This window comes from Gekko japonicus, unplaced genomic scaffold (genome assembly GCF_001447785.1).
Source record: "Gekko japonicus isolate JY-2015 unplaced genomic scaffold, Gekko_japonicus_V1.1 scaffold124, whole genome shotgun sequence".
NCBI classification, from domain to species: domain Eukaryota; kingdom Metazoa; phylum Chordata; class Lepidosauria; order Squamata; family Gekkonidae; genus Gekko; species Gekko japonicus.
The window spans coordinates 763,602-781,566 of NW_015174847.1; the positions used below are offsets into that span (position 1 = coordinate 763,602).

Below are 17,965 nucleotides of genomic sequence, written 5' to 3' on the forward strand. Positions count from 1 at the left end.
AAATACCCTCTAACATAGGGAAGGCGATATCGTGTGGGGAGTCAGAATAGAGCTTACCCGATATTTTGTCCTTGGGTCTAGAAACCAACGAGGTAGCTTGGATTCCCTGTGTTTTATCCATCCTAATAATTTGCTCCGTGGGTAGAGGGAATGCCCGTCAGAGTGGGTCATTTTAATTCCACATGGGGAACATTTCTTAAAAAGCACCTTCTGGGACATAACTGTACTAAGGAGCTCACAATGAAATAAGCAATGAGAGAAGGAGAAGTTGGTAAGTAAGTCCTTGCTCAATGGCAACAGGAAAAGAACTGAGGAAAGGAAGAGAGCCCCTCTGACTCCAGGGGGAGAGGCTCCCCTTCAGCTTTCTATAGAGAGGAACGGAAAAGCTGGGAAAGAATCCTCCAGTGGCTGGCCTGCACCTGCACAGTCCCAATGTGGGACTGCACAGAAAACTGAAGATGAACAGGCACATATGTATGGCACATATGTATGAAAATTCTAGGCTTAGAGAGGGCACTAAAACCTCTATTCTTTGGGGTCCTCTTTGTTAAGATAATACAAGGGAATACAATTCTTGTTAATACCATTATACCTCAAAACTTCATCATCAATCCAAAGGGCTGTTAAATGTGTGCCTACCACTGTGCACAGATACTAAGTGGGCACAGACAACTATTTTATCCATCATTTGTAGCTGATGCATGATAACATTTACCTTATCACTTGGCTGAATGATGCAAACAACAATGAACCCCAAGATAATTTGGTCTACAGATTGACTGAAATTGAGGAGTAAATGCCTTTCACACCAATATTAAAAATCAATCCACAGGGGGGGGAAAGAGAACCTGTTCTGGGTCCAGATGCCCTATTCCCCTTCCTCCTGTCCCCTTTAAAGGATTGGATCATATCGGATTTCCCAGTAGCAGAAGGCAGAGGAAGAACCTATTTTGACTACCAAAAAAGGGTATGACAGGGATTGCTGGGCCCATATGGTCAAAAGCCATGCAAAATGCAGCAGGCAATGCAGCAGGCAATGGGGCATGATCATAGAAAAGCTGGTAGAACCCAACCCAATAGCAACAACCCCCTTCCAATGCTGATTTCCAGGAAGAAGTAGCTAAGAGCATGCTTCCCTCTCTGTTCCTCTGTAGGCCACTGCATGAGGTTTTTTCCTCCATCATCCCTGAAGCAGTATGTTGAAACCCACATTATAGTATTGTTATTGCTGCCAGATCAAGGCAAATATGCCCTACCATTTTTGTAGAGTCAGGCAACAAATTCTGGTGATCAAAGCAAAGTCAATGGAATGAGGAATCAATGGGGGGAAATAACAGCACTTCAGACTAAAGAAATAGTATTTTGTTTAAAAGAGAAGTCATGCACTATGTACTAGTTTCAGTAGCAACTGAGTATTTTATATAGGCAGCCATTTATTTTTAAGAACCATTTTAAGGCACAGCCATTTCATTATATTTTCAGAATATTGCTACTGCAAAAACAAACATTTTGCAAACGGAAGCAGAACTGGAGCTACAAAAAAATTGCTCAACTATATAAGGATCATTATTTGTCTTTCATTTGAGTTATAAAGCAAAGTTGCAGATGTTATACATCTAGCTTTAAAAAATGCTCAATCTATGCTTATAATAATTCTCCTAATAACAAATATGTGAAATAGACCAAGGAAATGAATTTATTTCAATTCAAACCAATTCAAATTTGCAGTTTCTCTTTAGAGTTGCATGATGCCTAATCACAAAGCTTTTCAGCATAGCTGTTATTAACTTCTTTCATTAACTTATATTTGGAGAAATATGCTTGTTTTAAGTAACAATAAAGGGCCACAGCCTTTTAAATGTCTGGGTGTTTTACCACTGCACAATTTGTGAATATGCAATGAAAGAAACATAAGGATTTATCTGGTATGTTTACTACCCTCCCTCCCTGAAAAACACTGATGCAGTACATTTTAATTTTTGTTTACTCCCTTGAAAACCTCTATTTTAATTTCAGCTGGATGCAATAAAAGCTATTGCTAAGCCAGCGCTGATTAACTGCCCCTTTGTTAAGTGCTTTCAAAGCAAAAGCATCTTGCGTGTAGTACGAATGAGGTATATAACTGAAAATTAGTGCAATTTACCAGAGTTCCAGCATCTAAGTATACTTCTCTGTGTTTCTTATTCTGCTACCTGTGTATACTAAGGAACTTGATACTCTCACAGGACTGCATGCATCTGCCTTGTCACCGATTATGGCTTCTGTGTAGTGGTCCTGAATTCCCATAAAAGAGAATATGAAACAATTAAACACAAGGGTGTGGTAGATGCACCTACCATGAAAGGATCTGGTTGTAGCCATACTGGAAGTCCCTTTCCTGACATTTCTGGACAGGATATATCAATTGGTTCTCATGGAAGTAAAAGACCTTTTTCAATTTGCCAAGGTCAGGCCGAAGGGCAACGAGTTCAGTCAGGTTAAGCACGGAGCTTGCAAAGAGGATCCTAAGAAACAAGGAAAGCAGTGTTTACTGTCTACAAGCCTGCTGAAAAGTGTCACCCTTCACCCCATCCCTCCCACCACACCTCCCCACAAGAAAAACACAACCCCTATAGGGACACATCAGTGGCTAAGCCTTAATACCATGTAGCAGCATTCTAAGTTTTGATCTCTTGAAAAACAGCTGCTAAGGACTCGACTAGAAATGCACTGAATCTCATTGGTTTCCTCAGCTCAGTTACAGAGAGATGCAAAATTAAAAAAAAAAAAGCTGGATGGATTTTATTGAAAAACGCAAGAAAAGCTGCGTCTGAAGGACAAATGGAACAAAGATAAGGCTGACTGGGGAATACTCTGCTTGCCAGTTTCATTACACTTTACTTCTTTATGCAACCAACTACTGAAATTCAATATATGAGCTGGTATGACACATGTTCATGTTATGACATAAAACCTTTTGATTTATGCAATAGACATACCTAGTGTAGTCTTTATTTTTCACGCTCAGATTTCTTTCTCCTATTTTTATTAAACATTCCCCACCAGCCTTTGTTGTTCTGTTCATCTATTACCACAATACTGTGAGCAGAGTCAGGAGGACCGGTCATTTTCCTTCTTATTACAGGATACAAGTACTAATGTCACTAGTAAAGTAAATCTCACTACATGAAAACGCAATTAAAGGCAATTAAACTAGTGCTTAATGCAAAACAGACAGCACAATAAGTCACAATTTTAATTTGTAAGAGAAAGCCTTCTTCAGTTCAGGTAAAACACATATAACTCTTCAGTTAAAAGCTTCCTTCAGTCTCTAGCACTGCCACAAAACAAGCCCGTTCCCCACCTTAATGATGCAAGCAAATCATGATTCAAGATTCTTGCTTTCTATATTCGGCACCTGCTATAGAATCTTTTATTTAGGATACAGTTCTAAACAACCTTATTACAAGCAGCACCAGTTATCTGAATGACTTATTCAATGGGAAAATAAGTGAAGTCACGCTAGTTGCCACAGCACACTATACAGAAGACCAGGGGTGGAATTGGACAGCGCCACCTTGCTCATCTCCCACGCCCATGGTCTGTGCCTCAACTGCAACCACCACCCTTGTATTGCCTTGAAAAAGATTTGTCAACTGCTTAAGTGCTTTCCCTCATTTCTAGTCAAGACTCTCCACCTCACGATGCTTTGTTCCAAGGAAAATCCACTGAAAGAATCCCATTCCACATGCCTTAAAACTTTCTCACTTGGTCCCCCTTCTCACTCCCCTCCTCAGCAGACTTCCCCGATCTACAGAGATAGGGCCTGATCCACAGAGGGGTCACTTATGGTGCCATTATCAGCCTTGGAGCACAAAGGACATCGCTGCATTCCTATGTAGCAGAGGTGGCCAAACTGTAGCCTCTTTCACACAGTCTAATTCAATGTTAATAAAAAGCAGATTTGCATATTTTTCAATGAAAATGTGTGTGTGATATTTGTTCATAGCTTGCCACTCTCAAACATCTGACGTTTATTTTGTGCGACTGTTACGTTAAGCAAGTTTGGCCACCCCTGCAAGTATGTAGTTTTCCTTTCTCCATTGCTCTGTCAAGAATGATTTGAATTGTGTCCTTATGGCAGACACAAAAGTATTTCTCTAATACCTTGTGATCATTCATTTGCTAAATTCTGCTTTCCTTATCTTACCTATAAGGAATCCCCAGACAACGACAGTTCCATAGCTATAATTCTTTTTAAACTTTCCCACTGTAGTGATAAACAAAACGCTGCCTTTCTCACAACGATATACAAATGTACCTAGAGCTGCCCTGCAAGTCTTTTGCATATTGCTGTGGAGCCACGGTTTAAAACTGAAACAATGCCTGACAGTATATGTTACTGTAATCATTGCCACAGAGGAACTGTGTGTCTAATGGACTCCTGAACAAAGCACTGGAGGATACAGCGAAGAACACTTCCATTTAACACCTAGCACCCGGGAAAGGAAGGAAAGTTTGTTATTATAATGTAGCCCGTGACATAAATATATGTCAGCTGTCATTTCATGTGACATCAACTTGCATTTTACCTCAGGTTATTATTTCGGTAATAAATCCTAACAAGGTGAGCTTTATCATCCCACAGAGTCTTTCCGGGAGGTAAGGATGCAAGGTGATGGCAAGAACACTGAGAACATGATCATTCCTGACAGCTGCCACTTGAGCACAAGTTAAATTGAACAGTTTATCTCAGCAGAAAGATGTTATAAGGTTTTAGGTTTAATTTTTTTTTTTTTTGGAAATTAACATAAAATCCAGAGAAAGCCTAGTTAGGCAATCTTTCACAAACATGATATACTACAATCACTGCATAAGCTGGATTAGTACTTATTACCATGCTACTAGAGAATTAAGCTGTTTTTAGACCACCAAAGGGCTTCGAATTGCAACTTTCGTCTCTGTAAGGGAAACCTATATTTAAACTGTCTACGAAAGTCAAATTAAAACAGCTACATCATTAGCACGTTATCTCACAAAATAAGAGTACATTTAAACTGCTTTTAACATTACTCTTACCCAACTTGATCAACGTTTCAAAATGTTAATGCGGAATGCATTTTTCTACATACACTGAACCATGCTAGCAAAACCAGAGGAGGACACACACCGACATTTATTAAGTGGTCATTTCTTGTAAATAATCAACAAAAAGGGATGCCAGATACTTTACAGTAATCCAGTGGGTCACGTGCTTCTCCCAGTGCAACCAGAATCTGCCCATAATTGGTACAAATAGAGTGACCCAAATTCATATGCAAGTGAATGAACTGTTTCAGACTTTCATACCCATTAAGCACACACACAGTACATTAAATCTACACAAATCTATATACATATTTGCCTTTCTTCACAATGTAAACTTGAAAACAACTCAATATCCTCATTCTGCCACTTTGAGTGGTAAGAGTACGTCTGCATGTGACAATCAGCAATTCATTCCTACTTAGATGCAGTGGCTTTAGATGCAGTGATGCTGGGGCTTCCGTCCTAGATCCTTTCCAGCCCAGCTTCCGCCCGGGGCATGGGATGGAGACAGTACTGGTCGCTCTTACTGACAACCTCTGAAGGCATCTGGATCGAGGCGGTGTGGTGGCACTGTTGTTGTTAGATCTGTCGGCTGCATTTGATATGGTCGACCACCAGTTGCTGACCCACCGCCTCGCCGACGTGGGGATTCAGGGGCTCACCTTTCAATGGCTTACCTCTTTTATCCAAGGTCAGGGACAAAGGGTGATGATAGGTGAACAGCAGTCCCAGAGACATTCTCTTGAATGTGGGGTACCTCAAGGGGCAGTGCTTTCCCCAATGTTGTTCAACATCTACATGCGCCCCCTTGCCCAGATCGCCCGGAGATATGGGCTTGGGTGTCATCAATATGCAAATGACACCCAGCTCTATCTGATGTTGGGCGGCCGGTCGGGCTCCAGCCCAGAAGATCTGCACCAGGCGTTGCAGGCCGTGGCTGGTTGGCTCTGACTGAGTCAGCTGAAGCTAAACCTGGCGAAGACAGAGGTCCTTGGCCTGAGTCAGGACGGTCCAGGGTTGGGGCTCCCTCTCCCGACCTTCGATGGGGTGCCTTTGGTGCCAGCGCCGGAGGTTAGGAGTTTGGGAGTGCTTCTGGACTCCTCACTAACCATGGAGGCCCAGGTGGCAGCCACCGCTAAGTCAGCCTTTTACCATCTTCAGCTAGCTCGGCAGTTGGTTCCCTTCCTCAGCCGTGATGACCTGGCCACAGTGATCCATGCGACGGTCACCTTGAGGTTAGACTACTGTATCACTCTCTACATGGGGCTGCCTCTGTCGCAAATCCGGAAGCTGCAGCTAGTGCAGAATGCTGCAGCCAGGCTGTTGATGGGTCTCCCTGGCCGGGACCACATCCGGCCTGTGCTGAAAGTGCTGCACTGGCTGCCAATAGCGTACCGGATTCACTTCAAAGTGCTGGTTCTTACCTTTAAAGTCCTATATGGCCAGGGCCCGGCATACCTAAGGGACCGCCTTTCCCCATATGTTCTCTTATGGGCACTACAGTCGGGGACGCAACATCTCCTGGTGATCCCAGGTCCCAAGGAGGCCAGGCTGGCTGCAGCCAGGGCCAGGGCTTTCTCGGTGGCGGCTCCTACCTGGTGGAATGAGCTCCTGGAAGAGACCCGGGCCCTGCGGGACCTTGCGCAGTTCCACAGGGCCTGTAAGATGGAGCTCTTCCGCCGAGCTTTTGAGTAGGAGCCGCCACTATCTTACCATCATTACCAACTGGCCCTGGGAGGAGAGAACGACAGCGCGCGTGGAACTGACATCACCAATTTGGGAGTATCATCTTCAAGACGCCATATTTTTACTGAAGTTTGTTCCAAAACATCTAGAGCACTTATAATGTTGTAATATTGTACTGATTGTTTTATGCAATTTTATGTATTGGCTTACGCCCCATTTGTGAGCTGCCCTGAGCCCGCTTGCAGGGAGGGCGGGCTATAAATTAAAATAAATAAATAAATAAATAAATCTGGAAAGCTATAGCTCCAAACCCAATCCAGTTCTTGGCAAGCAGTTGCACCATATACCTGCTTGTCAGGCAACCCCGTGCCCTATTCTTCATTTTTACATGAAAGTCATTTTCTACCCATTCCCACCACCAGCACCCCATACATAAGTGGTGCAAACACCTATGCATGGCACTGGAGGGCACCAGTAATGTGTCTGAGACTCAGCTGTTTCATTCTATGAACCACCTACTCCCTTGGCTCATACTTACACACATCAGTTCTCCAACAGTGAACTGTAGGAATGGAGTACTGTACTAACTGTTTCTCTGTTGCTGCTGCACCATGAAATCAGTAGCTGATGTTGGCAGACTTAGCTGAGAACAACTAGAAAGCCCTGCAGCATGAAGTCATACAGATGGAAGGACAGTTGCCATGACTCCTACCAAGTTCAATAGCTTCCCAACTATAATCTTATTACCTGTTGGGGTAGGCAAGACCTGCTTCTGCTCTTGGTTACTAGGGTCATTTTTCAAATATTAAAACTTTGACTTCCATTATTAAAAGTGCACTTCCATGTTCTACTGTTACCTTTATTGGTGGGAAGAGAAAGAGAACGAAGCAGGCACACCTGGAGATACATACTAGAACTGAGTACCTCAGGACAGCTATAGCCCAAGGATGCTCTAGAATATTGAGTAAAAATAATCTTAGTTACCCAGAAAAGTATGTCTAGTGTATATATTTTGATCCTGGAAAGCCATTGCCCATCAGAATGGATAATACTGAGCTTGACATCACAATGGCCTGACTCATACAAGGTAGCCTCATATGTTCATGTACAAAACAGGACCAATACCTAACTTCCCAAGTCAAAACAAACCTCTAAGTGGAAAATATGGATGGCAGGGAGGTACTGTTTTAGGAAAAAAGAGTATTTATACATAAAGTAGCATTATTTATGCATTAAACATAAAAGATTACTTAAATACTCAATTATTAATTATATATTAATATTAAATCAACATTTAAGATATATTTTGATGCTGTGTATATCAAGAATATATAAATCACAACAAAAAGCTTTTCCATTTGTGCTTCAACAATGTGACTTTGAAAGTTCAAACTACTATGTTGAGTACCAAATGATGATTTATTAGAGTCTATAATATAATAAATAAAAAATGAGGTCTAATTTACACTTGACGTGGTATGTACAAATGTCAAAGGGGTTTACCGATATAAAATAGTTTAGAAATTCAGGGTTTTTTAAATATGGAAAGTAATTTGAAATGTTTACAGAAATAATTAAGTCTTGCTATTGTAATGTTCTTTATTTTTCAGAACAAGCCACAAGGACTGTCATCCCTTTCATCTTAATTAGTCCATGTGTTTGTTATATTTGTTATGTACTTCCATAAACATTTACCAACATTAACTGTTATGAAAAAATATTTCTCCTTTCAATGTAATTACTATATGTACATATTAATATATAACTAGTAAATATTGAGGACTACAACTCATTCATTCATTTTAGAATGTGGACTGTTTTTGGGGGGTTTTTTTACATGAAAAATAATTTAAAACATCTTTCATTATATGCTATAAAGTCTGAATGCTTATTTTGCTGACTTTCTCCAAAGAAGAATATATGAAAAATTGTTTCCCAGTAAGCGGTCATTTTTTAATGTTTCTCCCTCTGGACTCTAGGGAGTATATGGGGTTACAATACCTCAAAAATGTGCATACTGTAAACTAGAGCTACACATGCATTTTGATAAAACATAAAATTTCTGCATGCGCAGGCTTACCCATTTGATTAGCCTGGATATTCACATTACCCTGGCAGTGTGGGAACTGGAATATGAGAAGCAGAGGTCCCTTCCTATGAAGCCAGCCAAAACATCAGCAGCACAGTTCAAATACCATATTTTAACAATGACTACACATTAGCTTCCATTTGAATATGCCTGGGGAGAGAGATCCATCAGAAAAGATCTAGTCACAAACTGTCTAACATCTGAAGGTAAGAGCAAGCTGGGAACATAGCCTTTGAGGATGATCTTGGTGAAAACAGGGTTTTCCCCTCTACTAACACAAGTGAGGCAGATATGGCTGCTAAGTGTACATTAATGGAAGAAAAAGAAAGGCCAGATACCATAAGGGACCAAAGGTACTCTAGCACAAAAGAGACTAGGCAAGTGTCAGCAGTTACACCTCTAGATCCTGCCTAAATAGAAAACCACTTCCATTTGCTGGCATATGAAACTCTAGTAGAAGGCTTCCTAGCCGGACCACTGCCACCTGTTCCAAGAAACCTAGTCCAGGGGGTTCAGTAGGCATGCTGTCAGTTGCAGGTTCTGTACCTCAAAGCGGGGAATAGGATCATATTGCAGTAGATCTGGAGTTACAGGGAATGCAGGAATCTCCCCTAGAAGGCTAGCCTGAGTGTTTGGAATCAAGTCTGCCTTGGCCTAAAACGGGTCGCCAATATGCACCATGTTTGTTCTACTAGGATCTTGGCTAGCACCCTGGGGATTAAGGGAAGTGGGGGAAGGCACAGAATGGGGCGCCCTGCCACTTCATCTGAAATGCATCCCCCATTGACCAAGGGTCGCTGCCTGCCCTGGAGTAAAAACTCTTGGCCTTGGTGTTGCACCTTGTGGCAAACAAGTCTATCTCTGGTGTTCCCCCGTGAGCAATAATTGACAGATGATCTAGGGCAATGAACCACTTGTGACCCGAATTGCTCGTTCTGCTGAGAGCATCCACGCTGGTATTCTTTGATCCTGCAATGTGGATGGCCTGCAAAGAAGCATCCAGTGCGATGGCCAGCTCCCAAGTACTGATGCCTCTTGGCAAAGCAAGATGGAGATTGCACACCCCTGACGATTGATATACAACATAGATGTGGTGTTGTCTATTTGGATCTGGAGAACCTTTCACCAGACAAAAAAATGAAAAGGCATTAAGGGATGTTTTGAATAGCTCGGAGTTCTAAGAGATTAATGTGTAATTCTTTTCTGAAGGAAGCCACTTGCCCTGCATGGAAAAGAAGCCACAATGTACACACCAACCCCATAGTGAGGCATCAGTGGTAATTGTCATCTGAGGCTGCTGGTGACCAAAAGGAACCCATATAGAAAGTTTACTCTCAGAGAGCCACCATTGAAGTTCCTGTACCACAGCGCATGGCAGGGAAAAACTCTGCCCTTGAGAGTGTTTGCTAGGATTAAACCTTCTAATAAATCAATTTTGCAGGGGTCTCATTCTGAGATGGGCATAAGGAACAGTGGCTACTGAGAAAGCAATAAGGCCTAACAATTTTTGAAAAAAGAGAGTTGACTGATAGCATATTCTGGATATACATCCCACCATGGCCCTTATGCAGGCTGCTCTGTCCTGGGGCAAAAAAGACTCTTCCCACTGAGGAATCTAGGTGGTAGGCTATAAAAGAAGCCTGACAGGCAGGCGTCAGCTTGGATTTTTTAAAATTAAACATAAGGCCTATATCTTCTAGGGTTTTGAGAACCAAAGACACATCTTGCAAAAGACGGTCCCTGGAAGAGGTGGTGATCAGCCAATCATCGAGGTAAGGATAAATGGCACAACCCCAAGATCTGAGGTGTGCTACCACCACAGCCGTACAATTCACAAACACATGAGGGGCTGTGGAGAGTCCAAAAGGCAGCACATTATACTGGTAAACAGTACTCAGAATTTAAAACACAGGAATTTGCAATGATCTAGGTGAACAGCCACACGAAAATACTTGTCTTGCAAACCTAGAACAACAAAACAAGATTTTAATTCTAAGAAAAGTAACACAGCAGAAAAGGTCAACATGTTAGACTTTTTGACCACCAGGAAAACAATTAAGAGCTCTTGCATCTAGAATAAGATGGAGCCCTCTGTCTTTCTTAGGGACAAGAAAAAATCTAGAGTGGAAACCACTAGATCTGTCAGAAGTGGGAAGCCTGTCTATCACTCTTTTGGACATAAGAGTCTCCAGCTCAGTGCCAAGCTATGGCATGGTATTGTCTAAGGCATTTGAAGGATTTTCTAACAAAGGAAACGCTACAAACTCTAAGCAAAAGCCTCAACACCCCGGAATTGAAGTTAGGTGCTGCCAACTATGGTAGAAATTAGCCAACCTATTTGAAAAGAAAGGCTCAACTCTCAACAATTGGTCCTCTAGTCAGAAGGGAGCTCTGTGACCCAGAGAGGCATCCTTGGAAGACTGTTGCTACAACTATTGACCTTGGGGTCTAGACCTGCAATGAGGCCTGAGCCTAGCTTGTTGTTGAGGTGACTGAAATACTCTTTCTGCTGAGGATACTGTATGTGGTGGTAGGACTGTGAAGGCTGATGATGTCTGTACTGGTGATACTGAGGCTTCGTAAAGGACCCCTGGTGAGATTGCAATAGGGATGCAGGGGTGCCAAATGAGTGGGTTGTCTGCTCTTTTTTCTTGACCTGAGAGAGGACCTCGTCCATCTTGGTGGGAAAAAGTGGTGCCTTCAAAGGGCAAGTCTTCAATCTTTTGATGGGTTTCAACCAGTAGGGCAGTAGAGCGGAGCCACACATGTCGGCAGAGCACTATCACTGCTGCATGCCCCCCAGCATTGACCTGCTGTTTAGATAAGCGTAAAGCTTCCATTTCAAGAAGCTTGGCCAGCAACTTCTTATCATCAGGTAAGACATCTATATAGGCTGACATCCTTTTCCACCGGAAAAGTTGGTATCCACCCATTATTGCGGCATAATTGGCAATTCTGAGGTTCAGAGCCAAAGAGGAATATGCCTTTCAGATGATGGCATTGATCTTCTGCCCTTCCCTGTTAGTGGGTGAAGACTGAACACCTAGCTCGTGACAAGCTTGCATTTCCTCTTATATGAGGGATGAAAGTGCTGGATGCATAAACAGGTAAGGACAACCCTCCTGATGCACTCTATAAAGGTTTTCCATCCTCTTGGAGGTGACAGAGACCATGGATGTTTTCTCCCAAATAGTGTCGAGGATGTCTAAAATCCCCTCTAGCATGGGGAAAGTGATTGTTCCAGGGAATCCAAGTAAAGCCTTTCCAAAATCTTATCCTTAGGTCTAGGAACCAATGAGGTGACCTGGATGTCTTGGCCATTCTGATCATCTACTCAGCATACAGCTGCAAATCCTCATTAGGTGAGATTGGATCCATACTGCCTATGGTGTCATCTGGCGACGGATCCAAGGGTGGGCCAGAGCTCTGTTCCGATGGAGAGACAGCACCTTCTTCATCTGATTCAGAGATCATGCGGAGTCCGTTCTCCACATGGGGCATAGCGTTTTTCGAAGTAAACATGGCCAGGTAAGGATGGCACTCCCAGAGGGGAGACTTAGTTCCAACAGCAGCAGGATGATCACCCCATCCATTCGGAAAGGGGGAAGGACAGGAGAAGGGGTATTGCTGCCAGGGTTGACGAGGGGCGCACAGGGCTTCAGAATTGGTGGAGTGGATTGTCACGCCGGAACAGGGTCTGACTTAGTTTGCGAAATCAATCCTGAATTGTGCTCTCTCTCACCCTCCAAGCACGAAGGAGGAGGAGAGTGTAAGTGCAGCGATGAGGTTCTCTGAGATGGGACATCTGGAACTGAAGCAGGAACCGATTTTGGGACTGGAGCTAGAACCATGGCATCTGTCAGAACTGGCAGAAGAGCTGGAGTCGGAGAACATCAACCCACTGAATGGTGCTTGTCACAAGGCCTCTCCCTATGTTTGGACTTCACTCTGGCCTTCTTAAAGAGTGGCTTGGAAGCCAAACAAGGTCACCGAGGCAATGCTGAGTGTTGTCTGAATGTGGCTGAACTAGGGCCCAGAGGAGCCAATATATCCAAAGGAGGGCACAACGGTAAGTCAGTCAAGGTGGGAGAGTCACTTTGCTGTCGCTCCACCGAAGTGGAAGACTTTGCAGCCAAATTCTCAGGACATGAGAGAGCTTTTCCCCAAAGACTTGCCTTAAGTTGATCTGCTCTATCAAACCTTGCCTTAGGCATAAATTGAAGGCAGAACTCACAGTTAACTGTGTTGTGACCTTCATCAAGACAAAGAAGGCACAAGGAATACCCATCAGAATGAGTCATCTTCATCCCACACTGGGAATATTTTTAAAACAAGGCCTTCTGCAACATAGTCAACAACAAAGGAGAGAGGAGCTGAATCTTTGCTCCATGGTGGCAAAAGGAGAACTGAGGGAGGGAATGGGGACCCCTTCCAGGAGCATGTGACCACTCAGGTAGTAAAGTGTGTCTCTGGCTCTGGGGAGGGGCTCCCCCCTTCAGCTTTAGGCTTGAAGAGAGGTAAAAGCTGGGAAGGCATCCTCTGTTGGTTGGTCTGAGCAAGCACAGCCCCAATGTGGGACTGCACAGAAGACAAAAGATGAAAGGCCAGTTCTGATTATCCTGAGTTCCTCTTCTGAAGGTGCAGCATCATCATAAGCTTTTCAGATGAAACAAACTTCAACATAGCTAAGGGTACAGACAGAGGAAGCAGAGGGGAAAGGAAAGCAGCAGAGGCTGTGCCTGTGTGAGCACGCATACAAAGAACCTGAAGAAAGGGATGATGAGATCAGGTTAAGGCCCACTATGAGGCGGAAAGTAACCTATCAACCCTGTGAAGAAGAAAAAAATTAGGGTGCTCGCTCAGATCTGTGGTCTCAGAGAGCAGGTGGGAAGGAGAACTGTAGATAGTGGGTGCTCTCTCCCATCTGAAATGTGAACTGCAACCTTCCTTCCTTCCAAGGACTACAGAAAAAGGAGAAAGCAAGCATAATTGAACATCCTCCTCTCCTTAAAAAAAAGCACTGCAATCCCACATACAATCCAAAGACTAGCTTTGTGCATACAGTGGGACTTCTGTTTGTCTGCTTGCTTGCTTGCTTGCTTGTTCGTTTTTTAGGATTAAGTTACTACTGTTCATGGACTCAAGGAAATTTCAGTAGGTTTTGCGATGTGGCAATGGTAGAGAGAAGCTGCTATTCAAAGACAAAAATCCCTGCTGTCACACAGAAGCCCTCTCCTAACTGAGCTCTCTGAACGGCTGCATCTAGGATCCAAAACCAGTAAAGCAAGCACTGGATATGACAACAGGCCAAGCAATATAAGTACTCCTTATGTCCATATTACATTTCTGAAACACAGGACAAGTTTCAAAATTTGTGCCACAGCATTCTGTTGTTTGCAAGTGAATGTAAAGAGAGAAAAATGTCGCCATAGATTGCATAGACGAGGTTTGCTGGAACAGCCTTGCTCTATCTGTCATCCAGGCAACATTCCTGTTCAGGAATCTAGTGTTTGGCTTTCTAAGTTGAGAGACTGCCAAGTGTCCTTGCTATTTCAAATCCCCATCCTCCCAAAGCTATAAAGTTGTCATTCTTTTTCAGTAAAGAAGTGATGTGTGAGACTATGAGACAACTTGCTCGAAGAGGGAATATTCAGAACACTTGCCCAAATCCTGTTCCCTTTGAAGATGTTCCATTAGACTCTCCACCAACTTCAAGGATGTCTGATCAGATCAATATGAGCTCTTTGGAAAATCCTACTTTTATCCAAAATATAATCAAGCTAATTTTTGGATTTAGGCCAGAATCCAACAATTTACAAAGCAATCTTCACAACAACATTTTACCTAAGACCTGTCATTAGTACTTCACCACATGCATTAGTAGCAACAGTATACTCAAATATAGTCTCTTTTCAAAGAGCCTACAGTAAACCGGTGATCATATATTTTTATTATTATTTATTTAAAACATTTAAACAATTAAAATACAGTTAAAATGATAACGTTCAGTTAAAAACACAAACACACAACACTAGAAGGAGGCCAGATACTGTTACTGGGGGTATGCCAAAAAAAAAACCAAAAAGGTCTTCACCTACTGCTGGTGAAAGAAATTGCTAGAGGGAGACAGATGAAGCTCCCTGGGGAGGGAGTTTCAAAGTTTTGGTGCCACGATGGAGAAGGCCCTTTCTCAGGTTGCCACATGTCTAGCCTTTACTTTACTTTACATACTTTACAATTCGATTTATATACCGCCCTTGACCCCTAGGGGGTCTCAGAGCGGTTTACAGGCATACTACTATGTAGTTATTATCCTAACCTAGGGCCACAATTCAGGGGGGAGGGGCTGCCTACCGACACCCAAGCGGCGCGTTCTCTCTATCTGTTGATATCCCGGGCGGGCTTCGGATGCTGCTCTCGGCACCTCAGGCTGACCGGCGACTACCTCCGGCAGGCTCCTGGTGGACTCCTTCGACGCGCGACTGCTTCTGACTGCAGCTTCGCCTTCCGTCCCTTGGGCTCCTGCCATGCTGCGTCGTCTCGCCATCGCATCGCCTCAACTCCACCTCCATCCGGTTCGGTCGCCACATCCCTGGGTCGCTGTTCTGCCGCCATTGCTGTTACTGTTGCCGCCACCAGCACTCCTGGCACACAGCCAGGAGGAGGGTGTGCCCTGCCACCTAGGGCAGGTACCCATTTGTCTAACGGCAGAATGCAGGAAATTCACAAATACCCCCCCACACAACCCCAGTGACCCCTGTTCCACTCCCAGACGATGACAAAAAAAACCCCTCCAGGATATCTGGCCAAACTGGCCTGGAGAAAATTGCTTCCTGACCCCAGAGTGGCAATCAGCATTTCCCTGGGCCACAAGAAATGGCCACAAGAACTAAGCATTGATGCAACCCTTCTTGCCCTCCCTTTCATGATCTGCCTAAGTTCACAGAACCAGCATTGATGTTGGATGGCCATCTAGCCTCTGTTTGAAAACTTCCAAAGAAGGAGAGCCCACCACCACCCGAAGAAGCCTGTTTCACTGAGGAACCGGTCTAACTGTCAGGAAGTTCTTCCTAATGTTTAGCCAAAAATCCTTTTAATTTCAACCTGCTGGTTCTGGTCCGGCCTTCTGGGCCAAAAGAAAACAACTCCGCACCATCCTCCATAAGGCAGCCCTTCAACTACTTGAAGATGATCATATCTCCTCTCTGTTATCTCTTTTCCAGGCTATATATGCCAAGCTCCTTAAAACTTTCCTCATAGGACTTGGTCTCCAGACCCCTCACCAACTTCATTGCCCTCCTCTGGACATGTTCCAGCTTGTCTATATCTTTCTAAAATTGTGGTGCCCAAAGCTGAACACAGTACTCTAGGTGAGCTCTAACCAGAGCAGAGTAAAGCTATAGCATAACTTTGCATGATCTGAACACTATACTTCTGTTGATACAGCCCAAAATCGCATTTGCCTTTTTAGCTATCACATCATACTGTTGACTCATGCTCAGTGTATGGTCTACTAAGACCCCTTGGTCCTTTTTGCACATACTACTGCCACAACAAGTCTCCCCTATCCTATAATCTTGGATTTGATTTTTCCTACCTAAATGCAGAACTTTACATTTATCCCAATTGAAATTCATTTTATTTGTTTTAGCCCAGTTTTCCAGCCTGTCAAGAACATCCTGTATCCTGACTCTGTCTTCTACCATATTTGCTACCCCTCCCAATTTAGTATCATCTGCAAATTTAGTAAGCATTCCTTCTATTCCTTCACCCAAATCGTGTATAAATTAAAGAACAAAACAGGTCCCAAGACAGATCTCTGAGGCACTCCACTTGTCACTCCTCTCCAGGAGGATGAGGAACCATTCACAAGCACTCTTTGGGTGTGATCTGTCAACCAGTTATAGATCCACCTAACAGTAATAGGATCCAAAACACATTTTACCAACTTGTCAACAAGAATATTATGTGAAACCTTATCAAAAGCCTTACTGAAATCAAGATAAACTGTGTCTACAGCATTCCCCTGATCCAACAAGGTAGTAACTTTCTCAAAAAAGAGAACAGGTTAGTCTGACGTGACTTGTTCTTGAGAAACCCATGCTGGCTCTTAGTAATCACAACCATTCTTTGTAAATGCTCAAGGACTGACTGATGATTTGTTCTAAAATGTTTCCAGATATAGATGTCAAGCTGATGGGTTGGTAGTTACCTGGATCCTTCCTTTTCCCCTTCTTGAAGATGGGGATAACATTTGCCTGCCTCCAATCTTTTGGCATCTCACTGGTTCTCCAGGAATTCTCAAAAATTATCAACAGAGGCTCGGAAATTACATCCACAAGTTCTTCTAGCACCCTTGGATGCAATTCATCTGGCTCTGAGGATTTAGCTTCATTTAAAGAAACTAGGTGCTTATGTACTACCCCATGCCAATCCTAAGCTGCAACTCCCTTCCCTCATTATGTGTTATGTTTTTGTCATGTTGAGCACTATTTCCCTCTCAAGAGAAGACAGGAAAAGTAGGAGTGCTTCATGCATTGTCCATAAACTCTTCACCTTCCCTTATAAAATGGAGTGTGGGCAAGCGTGCCTCAAGTCCCTGTTCTTCTCCTCCAGTAGGGCTACCAGCTCTCAGGTAAGAAAACTAACATGCCACAGACTTTGCATGTGACTGCCTCAGCTCCCTCACCAGCCATGCTGCTGCAATCCATTGCAGAAGTGGTTCAGTTTTTCTTGCGCTTCCCTGATAGCTCCCCTGCCAAACTGCCTCACAAGACCACGAGCTATTGAGCTTTGTACAGGGCCCCCAGGCAGGCCTGACCCCCAGGCTAAGGGCTACAGGACAAGAGCCCTTGAGCTCTCACCCTTCGGCTTACACCTCTGGCGAGGAGGAGTCTTACACAGTTCAAGGCTCAGCCAGCAGAGGGCAGGGACAGCAGTCAGCCCAGGCAAAACAGACTCTCCCCAATCAGCAACAATCACCTACCGCAATTGGCTACAATCAGCTACCACCCAGGCAAAAGAAACAAATAGAAACAATAGTTACTCAAACAGGCACCACTCTCCAGCAGGCTATACACACCCACACACCCTCTAACACTATCCTCCCACACAGTAACCCCA

At 43.7% G+C, this 17,965-nt stretch overlaps 1 protein-coding gene across 3 annotated transcripts in view; it reads right to left on the reverse strand.

Annotated features, from left to right (window-relative positions):
• The window catches only part of GTDC1 (glycosyltransferase like domain containing 1), a 318,983-nt gene that overhangs the window by 164,237 nt on the left and 136,781 nt on the right, over nt 1-17,965 (reverse strand). For all 3 annotated transcript variants that reach the window (XM_015424489.1, XM_015424490.1, XM_015424488.1), the window contains one exon: nt 2,337-2,504. In XM_015424489.1, coding sequence (XP_015279975.1) covers nt 2,337-2,504 — 168 coding nt within the window. The remainder of the gene's footprint in view (nt 1-2,336; nt 2,505-17,965) is intronic.